The sequence below is a fragment of the Eupeodes corollae genome, chromosome 1 (genome assembly GCF_945859685.1).
Source record: "Eupeodes corollae chromosome 1, idEupCoro1.1, whole genome shotgun sequence".
In the NCBI taxonomy this organism is placed as follows: Eukaryota; Metazoa; Arthropoda; class Insecta; order Diptera; family Syrphidae; genus Eupeodes; species Eupeodes corollae.
In genome coordinates, this window is record NC_079147.1 from 1,756,824 (window position 1) to 1,777,763 (window position 20,940).

The following is a 20,940-nucleotide window of genomic DNA, read 5'->3' on the forward strand; positions in this document are numbered from 1 at the left end:
GGACCTACAGTATATGTGCCGAATCGGAACGGCTTAATTAAGGCTTATTTTGGTTTGGTTATATGGATTACACCCATACGTCCGTATAGAAAACTATTGAATAAATTCTATAATATTCTTAATTAAAGTGGATCACCATGTATTAACGTTTGATACTAATTTAAGTTAATTTTACATATTTAAATATATCGAAGGAAAAGTTCATGATAAAATAGGAACACAAATTATAAATACCTATGTATACATCTCCTGATTTCTAAAAGAAACATCCAACAGCAGAAAAAGAACAAATATTTGATTAAATAAGTGAGATTTAAACTTCATCTTGTAGAAAGCATATAAGGTATTTTACCTAAAATCGATTTGTACCGTCATTTACGTTTTTTAGCTTCAAAATAAGAAATTCAATTGAATGTGTTTTATGCCTTTTTGAAAGTGCAGCATCTTATATCTTCATCCATTTATCTAAATCCATTTTCGATAAAATCATAGTTATCTACCTAGGGAAGGAACTATGTTTCATCCCTCCGAGCATCATCGATGCAGCCCGTTGTATGTAGGCCAGGCCAGGCACCGCATTACCCCTAGAGATTGACTTCCGAGTCCGAATTTTAATTTTACCTCCTTCTACATAACCTCTTTTATTTCCCAAATTTAATATAATAGTATAGTATAGCACAAACCTCTCAATGTGCCCTAATTGAATTGTAAGCAGGCAAGTCGGAATTTCTCTTCGGAATAAATCGAACATATAATAGAAGAAACGATGACGCCGATTAGGATGAAACGACGAAGAAGACGACGACGACGTTCGTGGTAAACGATAATTTATTCAAGTGGTTTTTTTTTGAATCAATATAATCTCGACAAGGAATTGTACTCAGTTCAACCGTCATTTCAGCTCGACTAGCTCAGCCCTCAGCCTGCCATAGCCAAGCCCATACAGTGAAATGAATTGAGTGATATCCGTTCAAATTAAACTAAACTATGTAGATAATGAATTCGGAAGAGGTTTTTTTCGTACTCTATTTCAATTGGCAGCTGCAGATACTCAAAAAGGCACTTTGTCTGGGGTATAAATATTTCTGGAACAATTTTATAGAATTTATAATGAATGGATTCTAGGGTTTTATAGCCTTAACATATTTTAGCTTTTTTAACCTCAATACCGAGTTCAGGGCTGAAGAATGTTGAATGTTTAAAAATCGGTAAAATTAAAAATATAGCCTAAGGAAAGATACGAAAGGAGAGTTGCAATTTAAATAGGATACACATTATTACTGCAAGTTTAAGACGGTTAAAGTCAAAGATGGTTATAGTATTTAACAGTTGAACTATCTTTCATATTTTTATTTGAACATGTGACACTTATCAACTGAAAGAATTCAGAAGACTTTGTTTTCAAAAGAACAAATCATGATGTTCCCAATATTCTTCAAATGTTAGCCAAACAGTTAATCAAAGGTAAAAAGGCACTTTGTCTGGGATATATTTCTGGAACAATTTTATAGAATTAATAATGAATGGATTCCAGGGTTTTATAGCCTTATTATATTTAAGATTTTTTTTAACCTCAATACCGAGTTCAGGGCTGAAAGATGTTGAACGTTAAAATTGAAGCCAAACCAGGGGTTTCGCTTTGGTGGCCGTGTGAAACCTAGCACTTCAAAGGCGGCGTTTCTGATGGCTGCAAGGCAATGTTACCACTGGTTTTCAATGCATGGAATCCGTAGCCGTACCTTGGCTACAACGAGGTAGTGGTCCGAGTCAATGTTGGCCCCTCGGAAATTTCGGTTATCCTGTATACTGGAGAAGTGTCGTGCGTCGATCGCAATGTGTTCAATCTGGTTGACAGTTGGTTGATCAGAAGATTTCCATGTCCCCTTGTTGATATTAGGATTTGTGAACTGAGTATCAGCTACCAGAACGTCTCGCCCCGCGAAACGATCAGCCTGAATCCGTTGTCGGAGGTGGTGTCGTGCAGGCTGTATCTCCCGATTATGCCTCCTCTTCCTAGCTTCGTATTAAAATCTCCTAAGGCAATTTTAATGTCATAGCCAGGGCATTGCTCATATGTCTTGTCCAAGAGCTCGAAGAATATGTCTTTGGTGTCTTCATCTTTTTCCTCTGTTGGGGCATGCGCGCATATTAAGCTTATGTTGGCGAATTTAGCCTTGATGCAGATTGTCGTGATGCGCCCGCTAACACTGTTGAAACCCAAGACTTTTTGCCTGAGTCTAATTCCAACAACAAATCCACACCCAAATGGACGCTGTCTTTGTTCTCGGTAGCATTCAACTATATTTCGCAGTCATTTAGTTTGCGTTTGCCCGGTCCATCCCATCGCATCCTTATTTCGTTTTGTTCTGGTTGTCAACATTGAATCCGTCCGTATCCGAGGCTTGTTGGTGCTTCGCAACTAAGGTATTTTGTACGTGGCCAGGAAGTCACCCCGACGGCACAACCCCCAACCTGGAGGGCCAGATCCTTAGTATAACTCCAAGGGCGGGTAGCCGGATAAACCGCTCCTTACAGACCTGGGCTCCGAATATGTCGAAGAAGCCCTATAAGGTGTTCACTAAGTAGTTCAACCTTACTGGAACTGTAGACGACACCCTTGAATCCATCATCCGGGCGGTTCGACCCAACACTATCAACATTACGTATACGATTACGTCACCATTTGGCGTCTTCTTATCCTTGAGACTAAAACTTAAACATCACGTTAAAGCCAGCCGTTTTAGGAAGTAAAAGTGATTGTTCTAACGATCAGCTTCTTGACGAAGTTCTAAAATAAAATTAAAATTCGATATCATAATTCTCGGTTTGTTTATTGAACTTCATAATACAAATATTTAAAACACGTAAAGAAATACATTTTATCATATAGTACTCGGTTAAAAATCAACTTTTGATTCTAAAAATTGAATGAATCTAAGTTCTAAAGTTGTTTTTGTTATTTTTAGTACCCGCAGATAGTGACGACTCAAAATTTGTATAATTTGCAAAACAATAAATCAATTTTTACTAACTTTTAATAATTTGTTTTAGGTTTTTAGCTTTTAGTAAATAAAACTGTCAATTCGATTTTTCTCAAAATTTTACCGAATATTTTTTAAAAGATAAAGGTTTTTAAAAGGTATTTAAGTCAAAATTAAATTTTTAATAACTTTCATTAATTTTTTTTAAACTGTCAATTCGATTTTTCTCAAAATGTTTTCGAATATTGAAACCAATATTTCTTATAAGATAAAATTATTTTATTATCTCAAATTTTTGGAAGACATTTGTATAGAAAATAAATTTTTGTATCACGTTACAATAAATAACATAAAATTTAATTCAAGTCTCAAGCGTCATTGGCTCCAAAGATATTTAATGTTGACCAAAATGTTCAACATTTTTTGAACTGCAATGGAAAAAAACGCTTCAACGCAATTTTCTTGAGAGCCCTTTCTGCATCTTTCTGCCTTATTATCTGTATAACAAAATTTATTTGAAATCGATATCTCTTCTAGTTCTTGAGCTATTGACGACGAAAAAAACGTCGCGAACTTACGGACGTACGTACACTCGCACGCACAGAAATCTTTCTAAAAATCTTTTATTCCGACTCTAGGTGGCTTGAAACGTCGAGAAATGTCAAAATTTTCAATTCGACAAATCGTAATGTCAATTTCCTTTGGAGTGGACATTAATCTTAGAATTTGGTTTTGATATTCTCATTTTCGAAATAAAAATTGTGTTTTCGAGTTTTATTGAATTTCGTTTAAGATTTGTGTCACTTAATATTATTGTTTTTTGATAAATGTACCCATGAATATACATATATTTGTGTTACACTGTACATCTTACTTGAATAAATATACAAAGACATTGGGTTCGAGTCCTGCAATCTCAAAAATATCATATGATCCAAGCAAATTAATTTATAGAAAGTATTATTTATTGAAAAGTTTCAAGAAATCGTGTGTTCAGTAGATTCAGCTAAAAATATTATCCTCGAGATAAATTTTTCAACGAAATATTTTTTTAGATGAACACAATGTCAAAACGAGCGCCTGGTCTTCTTAAAACCTTACACTTCTATCTGGGCATGTTGTCCTTGTGAATATTGGTCATTAATCATTATAAACGCTAATATGTATACCTTCAATGTATACAAAATTATGTAAAACTGAAATGAAACTCACGAAAAGTGAACAAATTAATGAGTTTAAATGCTTCAGCGTCCACAACATTTTACATAATGCAACTCCTATTAATGTGCATGTTTATGCATTCTCTAAAAATATTTTATTATTGCAGATATAAATCTCCGTGAACTGAAATTTAATCCAAAACCGGAATGAATTTAAAAATTAAGCTTTTGTAAGAAGCAATTTCAATTCTAATAGCCTTGGCCTCCAAATTTAAGGATCTAAAAAATCGAAGTTCTATCTCAAACTGAGATCAGATTCTTAACGCTTAAGAACTCGATACAGAAATGAGTAAGAACTTAATCGAGTTCCAATTTATCAAAAATCCGAATTTAAGAGATACGAACTTTGTCAAGAAATTGCCCATAAGAGTTTCTGTTGTTAATTATTTCAGATTATGTTTCACGTGACTCTATTCAAGTCACCATCCTTATAATTGTATAAAAAAGCAGTTTTGTAGCTGGCACCGATTTTTGAAGCTAAAAATTGGGTCCGAGACTGGCTCTTACAACAAATCCAATACATTTAGAATTAAATTGCGGTTTCAGACCGAGATAATTGTATTTTAACTTTTATGGTACAAAAATAACTTTATAAGATCTTTGACGTTTTTTATTTTCATTCTTTGAATACCTAAAGAAAGTTGAACTGGACTAATATCAATATCTACACACGATATTTGTTCCTTACTCAAAGTCGAAATACCTTCCTATCCTATCTCTTACCTTCAACCGATAACATACTTTAATTCAACAATTTAAACTTCCCTTTGTAAGTTTCTACATTATGAGCTATGCCCTTCGAAAAACTTTAAAACTTTTTACCAAGCAAAGAGCTAATAATTCACAACAATTTTCTTCCTTATTTCAATCATTTCACTTTACGTGCCAAACTAATATTTTAGGGAACAATATTCCGGCAAAAGCTAATTTATTCTTCGCCAACAAAACAAAGGCCAAAAGTTTTCGTTCCTAATAAATTTTCTATCGATTTCAGTCAGTCCGGGTAGGTTAATTGGTTGGTGGTGCTGGTGGCTTGGTGCTGGGTGCTGGGTGCTGGGAGCCAGGCTATACAATACATAATACATACTATGTATGTAGAGTACATATAATGTGAGCAAGAGCATTATCATTTTCAAGACGTGGGCTGCATTGATGATGATAATGCCACCTCCACTTTCAATGAACATAGAATGCATGGATGCGCTGCTGGATGGTGCAACTATTCAGAGCACGCACTTGCTTTTAGTCTTAAAATCAACTTAAAAGCATTTTTGTCTCGACGCTGATAGTAGCAATGTAATTATTGTTTTTTGTCTTCGGCTTCACTCTCGAAAGTCAATTTGAAAAATTGCGTTATAGAGTCTTACTATATAGTGCCGTAACAAGTAGCAGACAAGTAGTGCAAACATGCATGCACAAAATGTCTTCCTTCCCGGATGAGAGGTCGATCATTGGGGTTGGGCTGGGCATGGGTGCAGAACGTTTTCTTCTAAAAGAAAGAAGAAACAATATTAAAATGTATTTTAAGTATAGCTAGCATTGAAGACCGATCCCCAAACACAACTATTAGTCATTAAATGATGAAATATATTTGAAATACGACGTACAAGGTGCTTGAATATTGTTTTTAAGGAAAAAGATAAAACAATTAGCCATAACCTCCCGCTGCGATTCTTCTCTTTGGTTCAAACATCTTGGGTCTTGGTCTTGATGGTAGTTTATTATCACTTGAGCGATAACATTTGTATAGACGGAGATAACCATCCTCTCGAGGGGTTTATGTAAAAGCATTTGCTCACAAAGTATGTCAAGTGTAGTATATGCTCGGTAGATAAACATACATACAATCTATGCCATCATGCTGTGGTATTCAACTGGAAGAAATTCTATGTATTCACGTATGTGAATAGAAGCGGATTTACTGATCGTGCGGGTTAAAGGCCACCCGCCGTTAATTTTCAGATATAGGGATATCGCTATAGAAATTCTATACTGCCACTAAATTCGAAGTATTGTTGTATCTAAATATTATTTTTATTTATTTTATTTCTATATAATATTATATTTATGTAAATCTTTGGATTATTCAGCCCTTTGGATTAGTCATAGGAAATAGCCCTTTTGGATTAGTCATAGTAATTGTAAGTCCTCCTCGCCTCACTCAGGATAGTTTAACATCGAAAGTCAATAAACCCTGGTTCTCCATGCAGTGTAGCGCTATAAAATGTATTGATTTACTTATTCATACTTATCAAATGACATTTTAAATTTCATTTCACTCCAATACTTTATTCAATTTTTGATTGTTATACTCGAAATTTCTTAAACTATATTCTTTGGTTTGCATCGTGTAATAAAGATATTGTTCCCAAAGCTCGTTTTTAGGAAAACTCCCCCAGTTGCAATAAATTATTCGTAGAAAAATTATGTTTTACTGAATACCAGACACATAAATTTATTTATTGACTTAATCATCTACTAAAAAAATAAATAAAGTACTATTCGTCAAAATTTTGTAATTGACTTTTATAGTGAAATGGTCACTAACGACAAGTTTCAGAGTAGTTCTAAATAAACTATTATTAATTCAAACTTTTAGTTTAATATTCCAGTCAATGAACGAAAAAAAGACGACGTGAGTTCTAGCGACAGTTAAGAGAAACACGGAGTTTGTTTCAGTTTTTCACGTTTATCTCGAAAACTATTTATCGTATCCAAAAATCTTGTTCATAACTCTACAGTCTTGTAAGGAAAACATGTGATGATTTTTTCAAACACGTTGATGACGATTGTTTACCTAAAACCCTAAAAACGTTTCTGGAAACTCTTATACTGAAGAAAACGAACATTGAAAATAGAAAAAGGAAGTGCAGCGAAATGCAGCTGTGCTTCCCAGATCATGCATGTCTCCAATACTAGGCAGCCTTGCCCTATTTATATACAGAAAGCTTGGTTCTAAGAAGTTGGTGAACCTTACATCAAGCTTAGGGTTTTGTTTTTCATGCTATGAAGCTCAGTTGTTGGAGATATATTGGTATATAGATGCATCGCTGCATCTACTTCCATAGGAAAAGAAACCAACACACGAAGGCAGAAGCTGAAAAAACTACCTTGTGCTAAATCAACTGGATAACTTGGAGTACATAACTTTGGAAACATTTCAGAAAACAGATGGCGGATTAAAAAATTTATTTATTGAGAATGTGAATGCGTGTTCCGAAGAAATGTTACAGCCAAACTATATTACACTATATAGTTGGAATAAAATTTTATTGGCATTTACGATGTTCCAGGATTTAAAGGGTACATGCACTCAATAACAACGGGCTTGTTAAGTGCAAAAATTAACATCATTCCTCTTCCGTTCATAAACTCTCCACCGTCCGACTATAATACATTTTACACTGCATTGCACTATGCTGGTAGTTTATGTTGCAAATTTGACCAAAAATGCCTGGTGGTAAAATTTGACCAGCCTTTTTATATACAAAGTAAAAAAATCGTTGCCGCAGCTTCATCTGAGTCCCGTCTATCAAAATGCGTAGTCAGATTGGGTGGATTTCACCTGTTAATGTCCTATATTGTTTGAATAGGTTTTCTGAGTGGAAGTGGCCTGCAATAGTTATTGATTACTATATACGCCCCGGTTTCAGTTGAAAATATTCTGCAAGGAAAAGCTTTCGCTAGAGCAGTTCGTGTTTTAATACTAATAAAGATATCTTTAGCTAATGTGATAATGGAACAAGTCGACATAAGCCAACATGTATTAGAGGAAATCCAAAATCTCATACAAAATTTTCTTGATGAGTCTCCTTCGTTATGTGCACTAAAACAAAACCCCTAATTTGATCCAATAGTGAGAAACTACAAACAAATCTTAACAAACTTAAAAACTGCGGACACTTCCCGTAAGCCAAATCATGTCACCTGTACTTGCAGGTCATGATAAAACTGCCTTATATGATGAGCCCAGATAAATTTAAAAACTTTGTGCAAGGATGTAACTTTACTATAAGAAGAACTGACCGATTTTGGACAGGGGTTTGGCCGGACCAGACAATTGAACAAACTTTAATGTGGTGGCTTGACACGAGGGCGTGGGTTCTAAGGCTGACTGCTACTCATGAAATTTGCTCATCACTCGAACAATTCACTGGCGTTCTTTTTTCTACTAGTGAGTAACATGAACATTTTGGGAAGGCACGTAAAATTAGAGATAATACAGACATTGCAAAACTGTCAAATTGGTTCCAAATTCATCTTCCATTTCCAGTTACAAATCAAATAATGTCAATAGCGAGTGGCATCGTTGAAGATGATAAAGTAGCTTCCTATACTGCTTATTCTCTAGGCGGCAATGAGCCATATAGTGGGCCAATGAGTTTTAGAAGAGGGAAGGGACATACAAATTGAATACTACATTTTGTGTGTACAATCACAGACAAGAAAAAAATGCATACCATATTTGTTTAAGGACATTTAATAAGCTTTTTTTTCGTAAGAAAAAAACAAGTGTTTTCCTTAAATGCCGATAGAGTTATTTTACAGGCTAAAACAAACAAATGAGCATCATACTTCTTTATGATATTTGATAAGCTTTAATTTTGTAGAAGATTATATATTGATACTCCAAATAGTTTCAAAGATAAACCCGAAAAAAAGAAAAAAAAACCGTTTGTTTCTCTTCACTGTCGCTAGAGTTATTTTATAAAAGAAAGGAACAAATTACCGGAACCTTTTTTTATAAAATTTAATGAGCTTTAATTTTGTGCAACACAATTTTTCGATACGACAAATAGTTTTCGAGATAAACGTAAAAAACTGAAACAAACTCCGTGTTTCTCTTAACTGCCGCTAGAACTCACGTCGTCGGATTCTTTTGAATTTTTTTTGGGTCATCACCAGACATCCCTTAGTAAGTGTGCCAAGTTTCAAAACTGTTGGATTTTTGTTTAGGTGAAAACCTTTATTAACTGGACTATAAAACGTTAAACTCTGTTTAATATTGTTTAGGAAAGAAGCAAACGAAATACTACTGAATTGATTCTTGAAGTCTTGAAGATGTAAGATGTAGAACAAATGATTTAAGCTATTAGGAAATAATTTTGATTTTATGTATAGAAATATGTTTGTCAAAAGAGCCAGAATTAAGTATTGCAGGAAATTCGATGCAAAAACAAAATTCTGGTTAAAGCTTTTTATTTCTCACATTTTGTCCTAAAAACTTTTTATGTTTGATAATAGGAGCAATTTTAAGATCACAATTTCTAACAGTTGACTCTTTGCTGCATTAGTCGTAATTTTTGTATGCTTTACTATACAAGCTTCGTTTATAAATACACTTTCGGTATGGGCAAATTAAACTTTTTTCTCGAATAAACGTTTTATTTTATTCATTAATTATTTTATTAATTTTAGTACTTCTCATTAATGCCTCTGAGGAAGTGCCAAGTGCTACAAAATAATAAAATAAGAATACAAAAATAAAAAACTTTGCTTCGATCAATCGACTATGAAACATAAGAGAGTTGAAGTGTACACTTGACCTGAAGTTCATGTTCAGTTTAACTTTAGTTTAAAATCTTACTGTGAAACGGGCCACAAGTCAAATCAAATTTTGGAATTGATATTTATGTCTTTGAGTTTTCAATTCGAAACTTCAGACATTCTTAGTTGATTTTCAATTAAATTACGTTTTCAGAATTCGTGATTGTGTTAGCATATTTACTGAAGCCCAGTAGTAACCTTTTAAGTAGTGATCCGGTCCTGAATTCGTTAATATGGTGAACTGCCCTTGGATTATTTCTCGTCTGAAAATTGCATCAAAATGTATCTTTCGCCTCATATTTCGTAAGATTTTTTCTGTATGCAGAACATACATAAATTTCCCTTTCTTAATGACAGGAAAATATTATACACCGTAATGCATTTGGTGGAATAAACTTATATGGTAAAATACGGCCTATAGATGACAGGAATATACATAAAACTTGTTTATTTAGAGTTTCTTTTTCCCTGCCTTCTTTCTTTAGATACCCCGTACTTATGGTTCGTCCTCTTCATGAAATGCCCCGCTAAGCGAAAATGCATTATTTTTTTTTCTTTTAAGGAAAAAACGCTTTTCTAACGTACTTAAGAGAATAACGTTAACGACGAAAGCTTGAATTGAAATACAAGGGCTCTTCTCGAGGACGTTTGAAAACCGTTGTGTGATTACACACAGAAACAAAAATGGAGACAGCCACACTGCCGCCATCATACCCGAATCTCTACCAGCATACCACAAAGCCTCCTAGTTTCGACTCTTTGAAATTTTTGTTTCTTCTTTTGTATTGATTGTCAAAGGTTGAATGGGATTAGGAGAACAAAACAAAAATTGAATTTTCCGTCTATTGCTGGAGTTAAAATTGGACTTTTAGCTTTGGGTGACCGAATACGAATAAGGATGATGATTGTTAGTCGTTCTCGTTCCGGTTTGTAATGACAGTCTTTTGTGCCTAGGATGAAAAAAAAACATGGTAACCACTTTGGAAAATATAATTTTCGAAGGAATTCGATTTTAAAAAGTTTATATAGTAAATGGTTTTGGTGGCAGTGCTTTTCGACGATTTGAAATCAACGATTATAAATGAGCTGATGTTGATATCGCGAGTGTCAACTTTCAATTGATAGGTGATATATATGTAGAGGTCAAATTACCTCTATTAAAACTTCCTTTATTAAGAATCTAGAAAATTTGTAACTATCAGAACTCATATTTTGTTTATTTCAAATTGCTGGCTTTACAAAGATGAATACATATAAGGATATAAAAGTTATCTGCATCTAAAAATTCGCAGATTTAAAGAACGTAAAGTGCATCAAAATGGTTCATTTCATGTTCATTTTCACTCTGTACTAAAGAAGTAATTATTTTTTTTTGTATAGTTACCAAAACGTTTCAACGCATCTCAATACCTTCTTTATTTTTCCTTTTTTTAATTTGCATCAATAGAGACCTATTTTAATCTTGTCTAAAATAGTTTACATCAAGTACACATTAAATACTTTCATGATTTTCTTCAAGAGTAAGAAATAATTTTAGCCGCTGCACTGATAAAAGTTTTTTCTTTTAATAAAACGAATTCTTGCCTTCGAAATTCAAAGTCTCATAGTTTCCGTTTTAATTTAAATTTTGTTTAGTGGTAACCATGATGGGTAAAGACATTGTGGGAGGAAAGTGTATTAAATGGAAAAATTGGAAAACTTTATTATTATCTAATGGGATTCGTCTTATTTCAAAGTACGATGATCCGCTTATTCAATAGATACTCAAACTGCCATGGGAGGAAAACGAGTGGGTGTATACAGAACATGGAACCTTGTTATGTAATATATACATATATATTGTAATCGTGTATCTACTTTTGAAAGTAGTAGTTAATGTCTACCTCCTTATATAAAAACATTTGACAATTGTTCTATTTCATATTATATAAGGGAACAAAATCAAAAAATATAGAAGTTTATTTCTATAAAAAAAAGAAAACATTTTGAAAACCTATTTGAAATTCTTATTGTGTTGTTTTTTTGTTTTTCTTTTACAGTGAATGGATAAAGGCTATTACAAAAACGGTAAGCTTAAAAAATAACAATTAGATTTTCCAAGATTGAATTGTTCTCGTCTTACAGTTACCACCGCCACCACAAATTGAATTAGTAGTGGATAAGCCACATTTGATGAATGTTCTACGTAGACCATTGGTTCGAATTAGACGTGAGTAGAGTTGAAATAAATTTAAAATTAAAATACACAATTACTTCGTTTATAAACTAAATTAAGACACAAAACACATCAGTCTACATTCAAAAACCGAGTAAAGAATTGGTTTTGAAATTAGTGCAATTGGAAAGCCACACCAAATTTCAATAAAATAGAATTAAAATTGTGTAAAAATTGTTCTTAAGTAATTTTTTGGAGCACCCAGCCATTAATTGTTGAAATATCGGAATCTTTGGCCCACAATACTTTGTGTAGCAAGAAGCCACCATGCACAGTAATGTCAAAGTCAAGGAAATCAATATTTGTTGTAAATACATTAATATATTGTATAGCGCTGACATCTATGTTTTTCGAGTCCCATTTTCATAAAACAATGATAATGTAAAGGGAGCTAACTCATACTCCATATAAGTCTTTAAGTCTTTATCGGGCTGCTTACTTATACTTATTCTTTCACCTCGAATCTTTACAGAATTTGACGCAAAAGCCAAAGGGAGTGCTCCATTTTTTTGCGACAGTTTTACTTCTGAAGCTCATTGGACCACTATATGGCTTATTGCCTGCATGCCTAGAGAATAAGCATTGTAACAAGTTACTTTATCATCTCCAACGATGTCACCAATTATTCACATGATTTCATTTGTGACTGGAAATGGAGGATGACTTTGGAACCAATTTAACAGCTTTGCAATGTCTGTATTATCACTAATTTTACGTTCCTAGTTGAAAAAAGATAACCAGTGAATTTTTCGAGTCATGAGCAAATTTCATGAGTGGCAGTCAGCCCTAGAACCCACTTGCTAAGTACACTATCTGTGTACACTTACACTCATCAGAAATCCTATTGAACCAAAATAGGAGATTGACAGGTGAAATCCCTCCAATCCTTTAATGCCGATAGAGTTATTTTCGAACTAAAACAAGTACAAACAAATGAATCATATTTCTTTAGGAAATTTAAAAGGATTTAATTTTGAAGAAGATTATTTTTTGATACGACAAATAGTTTTCAAGATAAACCAAAAACCGAAAAAACCGTATGTTTCTCTTCAATGCCGTTAGAGTTACGTTATAAACTATAAAAGATACAAAAAAATCCATCAAAGCTTTCTTTTTAAAATTTAATGAGCTTTAATTTTGTAGACATTTTTTGATACGACAAATAGTTTTCGAGATAAATGTGAAAAACTGAAACATGTCGGATAAATAATAGAAAATAGTAAGTGTGCCAAGTTTCAAAACTGTTGGATTTTTTTGAGGTGATGAAAACCTTTATTAACTGGACTATAAATGTGTATCTTATCGCTAACCACCGACAAGTTTTTACTCAAATGGAAGATGTTGAGAAAAAACATGACAAATTCTGAATGAGACGATTCCAAGAGATACGAGTATAAAAATAAAATTTCAAAAATTATAACTTTAAATTTTTCTTCAGTATAAAAGGTAACAAAAGTTATATCGCTTTTGTTTCACGGTGTATAAAAGTAATGCAGTTAATGCAAATCCCTATTGCATAGAATGAATACGTCGAAAAAATGCTTGAAACAAATTCTCAAGACCAACAACTCAATTAATTTGTTTAACACAAATAACAACCAAGAAATACATTTGTACTAACTATTTCTAACGCGAAAATATTGCATATTTAAAAAAAAAAAACAACAATCAAAACGTTTTCAAACGGAAAGTAAAATGGATATTCGCTCGAAAATGTGTTTTAAGAAGAAAATAAGTTTTAACATATTATGCATGTACATACATACATAGATACCACACCAATTAATAATATAATATTATATAATAATACATAACTAAACGCTCTTACCTTTTACATATGTAATTCATTTTTATCTTCTTTAATTTATAGCTGCCACTGCTAACGAAGTTAAAGCTCGAAAAAATCAGTCCCAAAGTTCTCAAGCCCAAGCGGTAGCGCCAGTTCCAGTTCAGAATCCTCTTGTGAAGAGTGATGCAGCCGTGGCTGTACTTAGTAAAAAACCAGACTCAAAAGCGTCTTTAGCTTGTGTCCTACCATGGGGTCATGGTTGGGGTTGGGCTACATTACCAAATGGTGTTTGGAGCGGCGGTAAGAATTTAATATTTTTTTTTCTATCTCTACGAAGATTTATTGTATGTAGTTTATTATTTTTTTTTTATATATTTTTGAAAACTTCTTCATTGTTTTCTTTGTTTGTAAAGTTTTTTTTTCGTTTGATATTCGGAGTTTAAATCTCATACCTAATAAAAAACTTAAACTGGACATAATGGGCACAAAAATGATAATGTCCACATTTTTTAATCAGATTAATTTAATTTTAGTTTACGGTTTTCTTATAAGTATAGTTTAATTGTACATTTTTTTAAATCTTATAGGTTTAACTTGGTCTCAATGCGAAGATACATTTACCCTGCATGCCTTACCAACCACCCACTGCACCAATCTTGTCGATGCTGTTGCATGCAACGGAGCAATTTACCACACCGACATAGGTGGCTTTGACTTTCATTCCACAGGCGTTGAAGATCTCGGCGGTGAAGATTTCGACTACGCAATGGATTGTGGAGATTTTATTTTTTAAATTATATAGAAAGTAATTTTAAAAAAAAGTAATAATAATTAACAAAACAAAATATGCACAAAATAATGCGGATTCATTTTATAGCAACAAAGTAATAATAATTAAAACAAAAACAAAAATGTAATATCGTAAATAGTCGCAAATAATTTTATTTTAAAATTTGTTAAAATCAACATAATGTATATTTTTATAAATGTGTTTTTGGGAAAAGTTACTGAAAAGTTATTAACGCTTAATGATACGGGTAAATAATACAAATAAAATACAAACATACATACAATTATTTTTTTGTAATGCTGTCCTTATTTTTGTTTATGTTAACTTTTCTATTTACTTAAAGAGTAATAATAAATTATAATTTAGTAATGTTTAGTAAAAGTGTTATCACTGCATGTAGAAGAAACTATAAAATGTAATGAAAAGGCTTAGTTTTATTAAAAATCATTAAATGCCAACATTACCAGATGTACAATTAATAAATTTGCAATAATAGATGAAAGCTAAGGTTCTTGAAGTAATAATATGAATATTCTTTTGAAACTTTAATATTGTTTTAAAAATTTGACAATTGGCAAAGGCTATTCTTGCGTTATGTCATTTAAAACTACGTTTGATTCAAACAAGTCTTGGCTAAATTTCCCTGTCAGCAAACCATTTTGATTATAACTGAGTATTCAATAGTTTATGTCCGTCCATGTCTCATGAGTCGTTACGGAGGAAACTATTCATTGTTACACCTCCCTCTAGTGTGAATGTCAATGTAAACTAACATTCGTTGATAGTTGACAAACATTGAAGTTCACTTTCATAGTCAAATGAAAGTTGATAAATATTGAAATTCGATCCTTATTATACAATTTCTTGATATTTAAAACAGTGTGTAATATTCTCAATTATCTGAATTCTTTTCTTGTCATACTTTTGTTTCTTAATTTAAATTTGTCCAACTTGAATATTTATCAAACACCAATTGATAGTTGCCTAGGGATGATAGCCACGAAGTATCTATGTATATTTTAACTATCTTGCTTTCAGAAAATTCATCTTAAATTTTTATATTTAAAGATGGGATAGTATGAAAACTGAAAGGAGCTTGATTTTCTTAATTTTAAATTTTTCAAATAAAGTTTACGTCAATGCATTTATGTCGACCATTGCACTCTGGAGAGATAAGATGTCTTACTTGTCATATGCTATGGATAAGTGATGTCCAACATTTACTTATTAACGTTCAAGCTCTTAGAGGACTAGAAATCATTCTCTAGTCTTCTTTATTGATTGACTGGGGTGGAATCTGCTTAGCTGATAATTGACTATCATATTTTTAATGTGGTGAAATTTTAAAATGATTCCTATAAAATCTCGTATCTATATAAAAGTATCAAATCGGCTGTGTTTAAATAACATTTTCACTTTTCTTGTGTTTTTTTCGAATTACGTAAGCTTTCTATCACATCTTTGTTGAGACAGCTCCTTAGATATCACTTTGACTATCAACTCACATAGATCAACAATCACCTTAGCCGATTCCACCGCTGGCTGGTCTCATTATTGGCTTTAGATTCCACTGTGGTCAATTGAACAAACGTTTTTTTTTTTCAATTAGAAAGTTAAATTGCTGATAAAGTAATTTGTCAAACTTGCAATCTATTAATTTGAATTAAATCAAAGATTGACATAATGGCTAGGCAACAAAATGCGAAATAATTTAATTTTTTGATTTCAAACAAATTATCTTTTGAATAATACACATTTTTTTTAATTCTTACATATTTTATTGACATCCCTTATTAACAAATAAAAACAAATACATTATACAATTATAGAAAATTTAGTGTTCACACAATTTTTTTTATTAGGTATACAAATTAAATTTGCCATAAATATTCATAAAATAAAAGAGCAGGATATTCATCCATTCGAGAGCATCGATATTTTATTGAACTGAACTGAGAATTTCGCCCACAATCAATGGAGTTATACATATATTAATTAATTATATTATTGATGATGAACAAATAAAAACAAAAATGCATAGATTAATACTATTAATGGAATTTCAAAGAAAACCAACACATAAAATTGAAATAAATAGTATTAGCCCTTAGGATTTTTAAATGTGATGTTAGATGTAATATTAAAAAAATATATGTCAAGATATATAGATATATTTATATATGTCGAAACAAAAATAAGAAAAATAACAAAAACAAAAATATATGCAAATTAGTGCATTTATATATATTTACATGTTTAGATGTTTTCTGGCAAAAAAAAAATAAATTAATTTATTTTTTTGAAACGAAATTATTAGAAAATGTATACACAGTCACTATAATATGCATTATGCATAAGTAGGTAAATTATTTATTATAAAATGTTTGCCCGAATATTAAAACAAAAGAAGAAAAATTTACAACACCATTCATTCATATTTTCATTTCATATTTTTAGCAGATCTAATTTTCAAAAAGAATTAAAATTAAGATGGCGTACATACGTAGAAATGAAGTTGAAGGTTCAGAGGGTTAGCAGATCTTCCTAGTTGTACAAATTTTCTGTACTGCACAGTTACGCTAGTCGGCTTTAAGCTGAAAGTTTAAATGATGGCTAGCCTTTTTATCTTTTGAATATAGATAAAAATTAATTTATAACTCAAATGGGATCAATTACCACGATTATGCTAAAAATGAAGTTCCACTGTTATTATATTGCACGATATAAGATAATATGACTTCAATGCTTCAATTTTTGGTAAAATATTTTCTTATCCCAAGCAATTTTTGTCTCAGTTATTTCTCTTTTCGAATTATTTTGTTTTAACATCTTAATTTAACTTCGAAAAAGGTGATTCAATTAATTGTGAAGAGTTGTGAGAATTGCCCAAAATGGTTTTCGTGTTAACTTTTTCAAAAGCCGGGACAGATCAGACAGATTTCTGTTGTCTGGTCACAGGTTATAAACCTGGTCGCTAAAAGCTGAGACTAAAAGTTTTAAATTAAAAAATGGAATTTATTTCTATCTTTTTGTAAGGAATTAGACTTTTAATGTGAGTTTCTTTAAATTTCATTTAAAAACATTTTTAAATCAGGCAATAGAAATGTTTTATAAACTTTCTATTTTTGCTTTGCTGATCGAAATTATTTTTTAATAATTAAAATTTGCAATATTAAAACTTGTGCAATTCGTAAAGACCTTCAAAAGGAAGTCTTGAAGCAAACAGATGGTTCACATCTATTTTAAGTGCAGAAAAGAGCTTTAATATGCGAGACACAATATTTATTTCTTTGTTAAGATGTAATCCTTTGATCACCACATTTTAATTCGGATGTAAAAGTAAAACTATTTTATATCTTTGTTTTTAATTGAAATCTTTTTTACAAAATTCCAAACAAAAACAATGCATTTTATACACAGAAACATCAACAACAAAAACTCAAATTCAATGTAAGAATAAAACACCAATTTGCAATGTTGAATAAATTTCGTGATTATTGTAAATAACATATGAATCACTTATAAAAAAATAAACAATGTTTTTTTAATAATAAAAACAAAAAAGTATACAAAATATATTTTTTAACTTTTTTGTTAAAAAATAAAAATATTTTAATTTCATACGTTAATTATGATATTTATTTTTTAACTTTTGATGTATAATAATATGTACTTATTTATACTCAAGTTTATGCCATAATAATGTGCCAAAATACCACTCATGCACAACTCACCAATATAACAATCAAGGGAATTCTTAAAAATATAAATTATAAATACAAAAATATATATGTACGAGTACAGAAACAGGTGTATTTAAAGATACAAGTTTTCTTAAATTCTCAGAAAATTGAACCACCCCTCCAATTCTATAAGAAATATTTTGTAAAACATAGAAAAACAAATATTATATTGTATTGCATATACATTATAAATGTAAACCTAGAAAATAAAAATGCATAATGTTATGATCTTGCAAATCGGTAAATCTTCTGCATGGATCCTTTTCGAAACAAATAAACCCACAAGCGTAATATTATATAATTATAACATAACTACATAATATAAATGTAAACTAAACAGCGTGCCGATATGTCTAGATGTTAATATTTATCTAATTAATTTTATAAGCTGCATGATTGAAAACAAAAAAGAAGACTTTATTTAAACGAAAATTACGTATACACGATCATTTTTGAATATGTCTTGCCACACAATGTTGAAACTAAAGACGAAAAAAATGAAAACATATTTAGCATTTACCAAAAACAAAACAAAAACGAACGGGTCAAGCACGATATCTTGAAAACCAAATCTTTAAGAAAAAAAATCTCGAAAATTAAAAAAAATATTTTAAATTAAAATTAACTTTAAAAAAAAAATTAATACCAATCGCGTTGATCAAAAATTGTAACAAGTTAAAAATGCAAGATCTGTTTGATTTGACATTTTCTATCTTGCAGTTCGATCAAAATCCAAAGAACGACGACGGGTTTTCTAGAAATCAGAAGAGTCTTGCATAATTTTAGTTTTTCTTTTAAATTTTATATTCGATATAATATCGCGATGAAATAAATAATTTTTCGAGATTTTATTTAAATGAGATTTTTGTAATTCGATAATAATGATCATGATTCCCAAGCAAATAAACATCTCTTATTAATTGTCAATTAATGTTTAATGACAAGTCAAAAAATAGCAAGCCAAAAAAATGTTATTGAAATAGTATAATTACTCGAGATTGTAAACTTAATGTTAGATGTAACAAGAACAGTGTGTGTGGTCATAGTTATAGATGTTATGCGCAATAGTAACTTGTTAAATGTGTCCTTACTGAGATATAAACATGCTCGTATATAACACACAATTTATTTGCAATGTCGAAGTTAAACAAAGTTTAAAACTTCAGCGGTATTCGAAGAAACAGAAGAATATACAATTTAAACGTAACTATGTACCCTGTAGTTTGTTTCAAATAGGTGATATTATTGTTCAAATAAAAATAAAAAAAAATATTGAGTACCTACATCACACCTATGTTGGACTTCAGATTTTAGAGAAATGTGAAAAATGTAGCCAATCAACTATACTTTAAGTAAAACAAAACAAAAACAAAAATAAAACTACCAACTGCAATCAAGAACTTGGTTTGTAATTCAAATCAGAGAAAATGTGTTCCAATGCCAAATAAAGACCCCCAAATATAGAATTTGGTTATAACTTATTTGTGTTTTTCTTAGCAAATGTCAAATACAGGTAATAATGGGTTATTAAAAGTTTCATAGGTTTCAAAAGTATGAGGCTGGAGTTTGGCATCTGTCAAACTAACATATTAAACCAATTGTTTTGTCAATTGAAATTCTGACACTTAGGAAAATGTATCGATTAACTATCGCACACAGCATACAAATCGTTAAAACCTTCGACAAAAATGGTGCCAACATAAAGTGTTTCAAGAGGAGGTTATGGTTATGTAAACCGTCCAACTGCGCAAGCATTTTCAAAATTTTGAAGAAATTTGAAGAGAACTGATAAATTACAGGTATTGTAATTCCTATGCATCGGGGTTTCGCTCGTACCGCTGAAAATATCGGTGCTGTGAGTGAAGTATTGCAGAAGACCGGAATATGTCGACTCCACGTTCGTTCTTAGGCACATTATGGTGCTTTTGGATCTACACCTACATTTATATAAAGTCCATCTTACGCACCAAATGAAGCCTGTTGAACATTCACAACGTAGTAGATACGTCGGCGACGACGGCGATTTTTGCAACAACGGCAACGTTTTCTTCAGCAAAGAAGCACTTTTCTCACTCTGAGAATCCTCAAATAATTGAAGAGAGGCCATTACATCCACAAAAAGTCACTGTTTGGTGCGCTATTTGGTCCGGATGTGGGATTGGACCTTACTTCTTTGAAAACGACGATGGAACGGCTGTCACTGTCAATTCGGAGCGTTATGGTCATATGATAATCCCCATTTTTTTGCCTGCTTTTGATGAACACGGCTTAGAGAATATTTGGTTTCAACAATACGGTGCCGCATGCCACACAACTCGAGCTTATTTTTCTTAATTGTAAGAGACATTTCCTGTCCGCGTAATTTCCCTTTGTGACGATATCAACTGGTTACCACGATCATGCGATTTGACACTGCATGGATTTTTTTTAGTAGGGCCTTTAACTCTGGAGCACTTAAAAAACAACATTCGTCAAGTTATGGCTGGGACACTGCCCAATATGTGTCAAAAAGTGGTCGAAAATTACCTCAAAGTAGAAGTGAAGTAATGTAATGTAAAAAAATATTTTATATGTATGTATATGTTTTATTCACTTTTACTTTTGAAACCGCAAAATGGATATTCATGTACTTCTTCAATGGTATTTTACAGATAT

The 20,940-nt window shown here is 31.6% G+C and overlaps 1 protein-coding gene across 1 annotated transcript in view; it reads left to right on the forward strand.

The window, feature by feature from the left end:
- Positions 1-19,685, forward strand: part of LOC129940614 (uncharacterized) — a 54,614-nt gene extending 34,929 nt beyond the window's left edge. Inside the window, exons 5-8 of the mRNA XM_056049003.1 lie at positions 11,788-11,815; positions 11,873-11,957; positions 13,834-14,052; positions 14,340-19,685. Coding sequence (XP_055904978.1) covers positions 11,788-11,815; positions 11,873-11,957; positions 13,834-14,052; positions 14,340-14,545 — 538 coding nt within the window. The 3' untranslated portion in view covers positions 14,546-19,685. The remainder of the gene's footprint in view (positions 1-11,787; positions 11,816-11,872; positions 11,958-13,833; positions 14,053-14,339) is intronic.
- Positions 19,686-20,940: the final 1,255 nt, after the last annotated feature.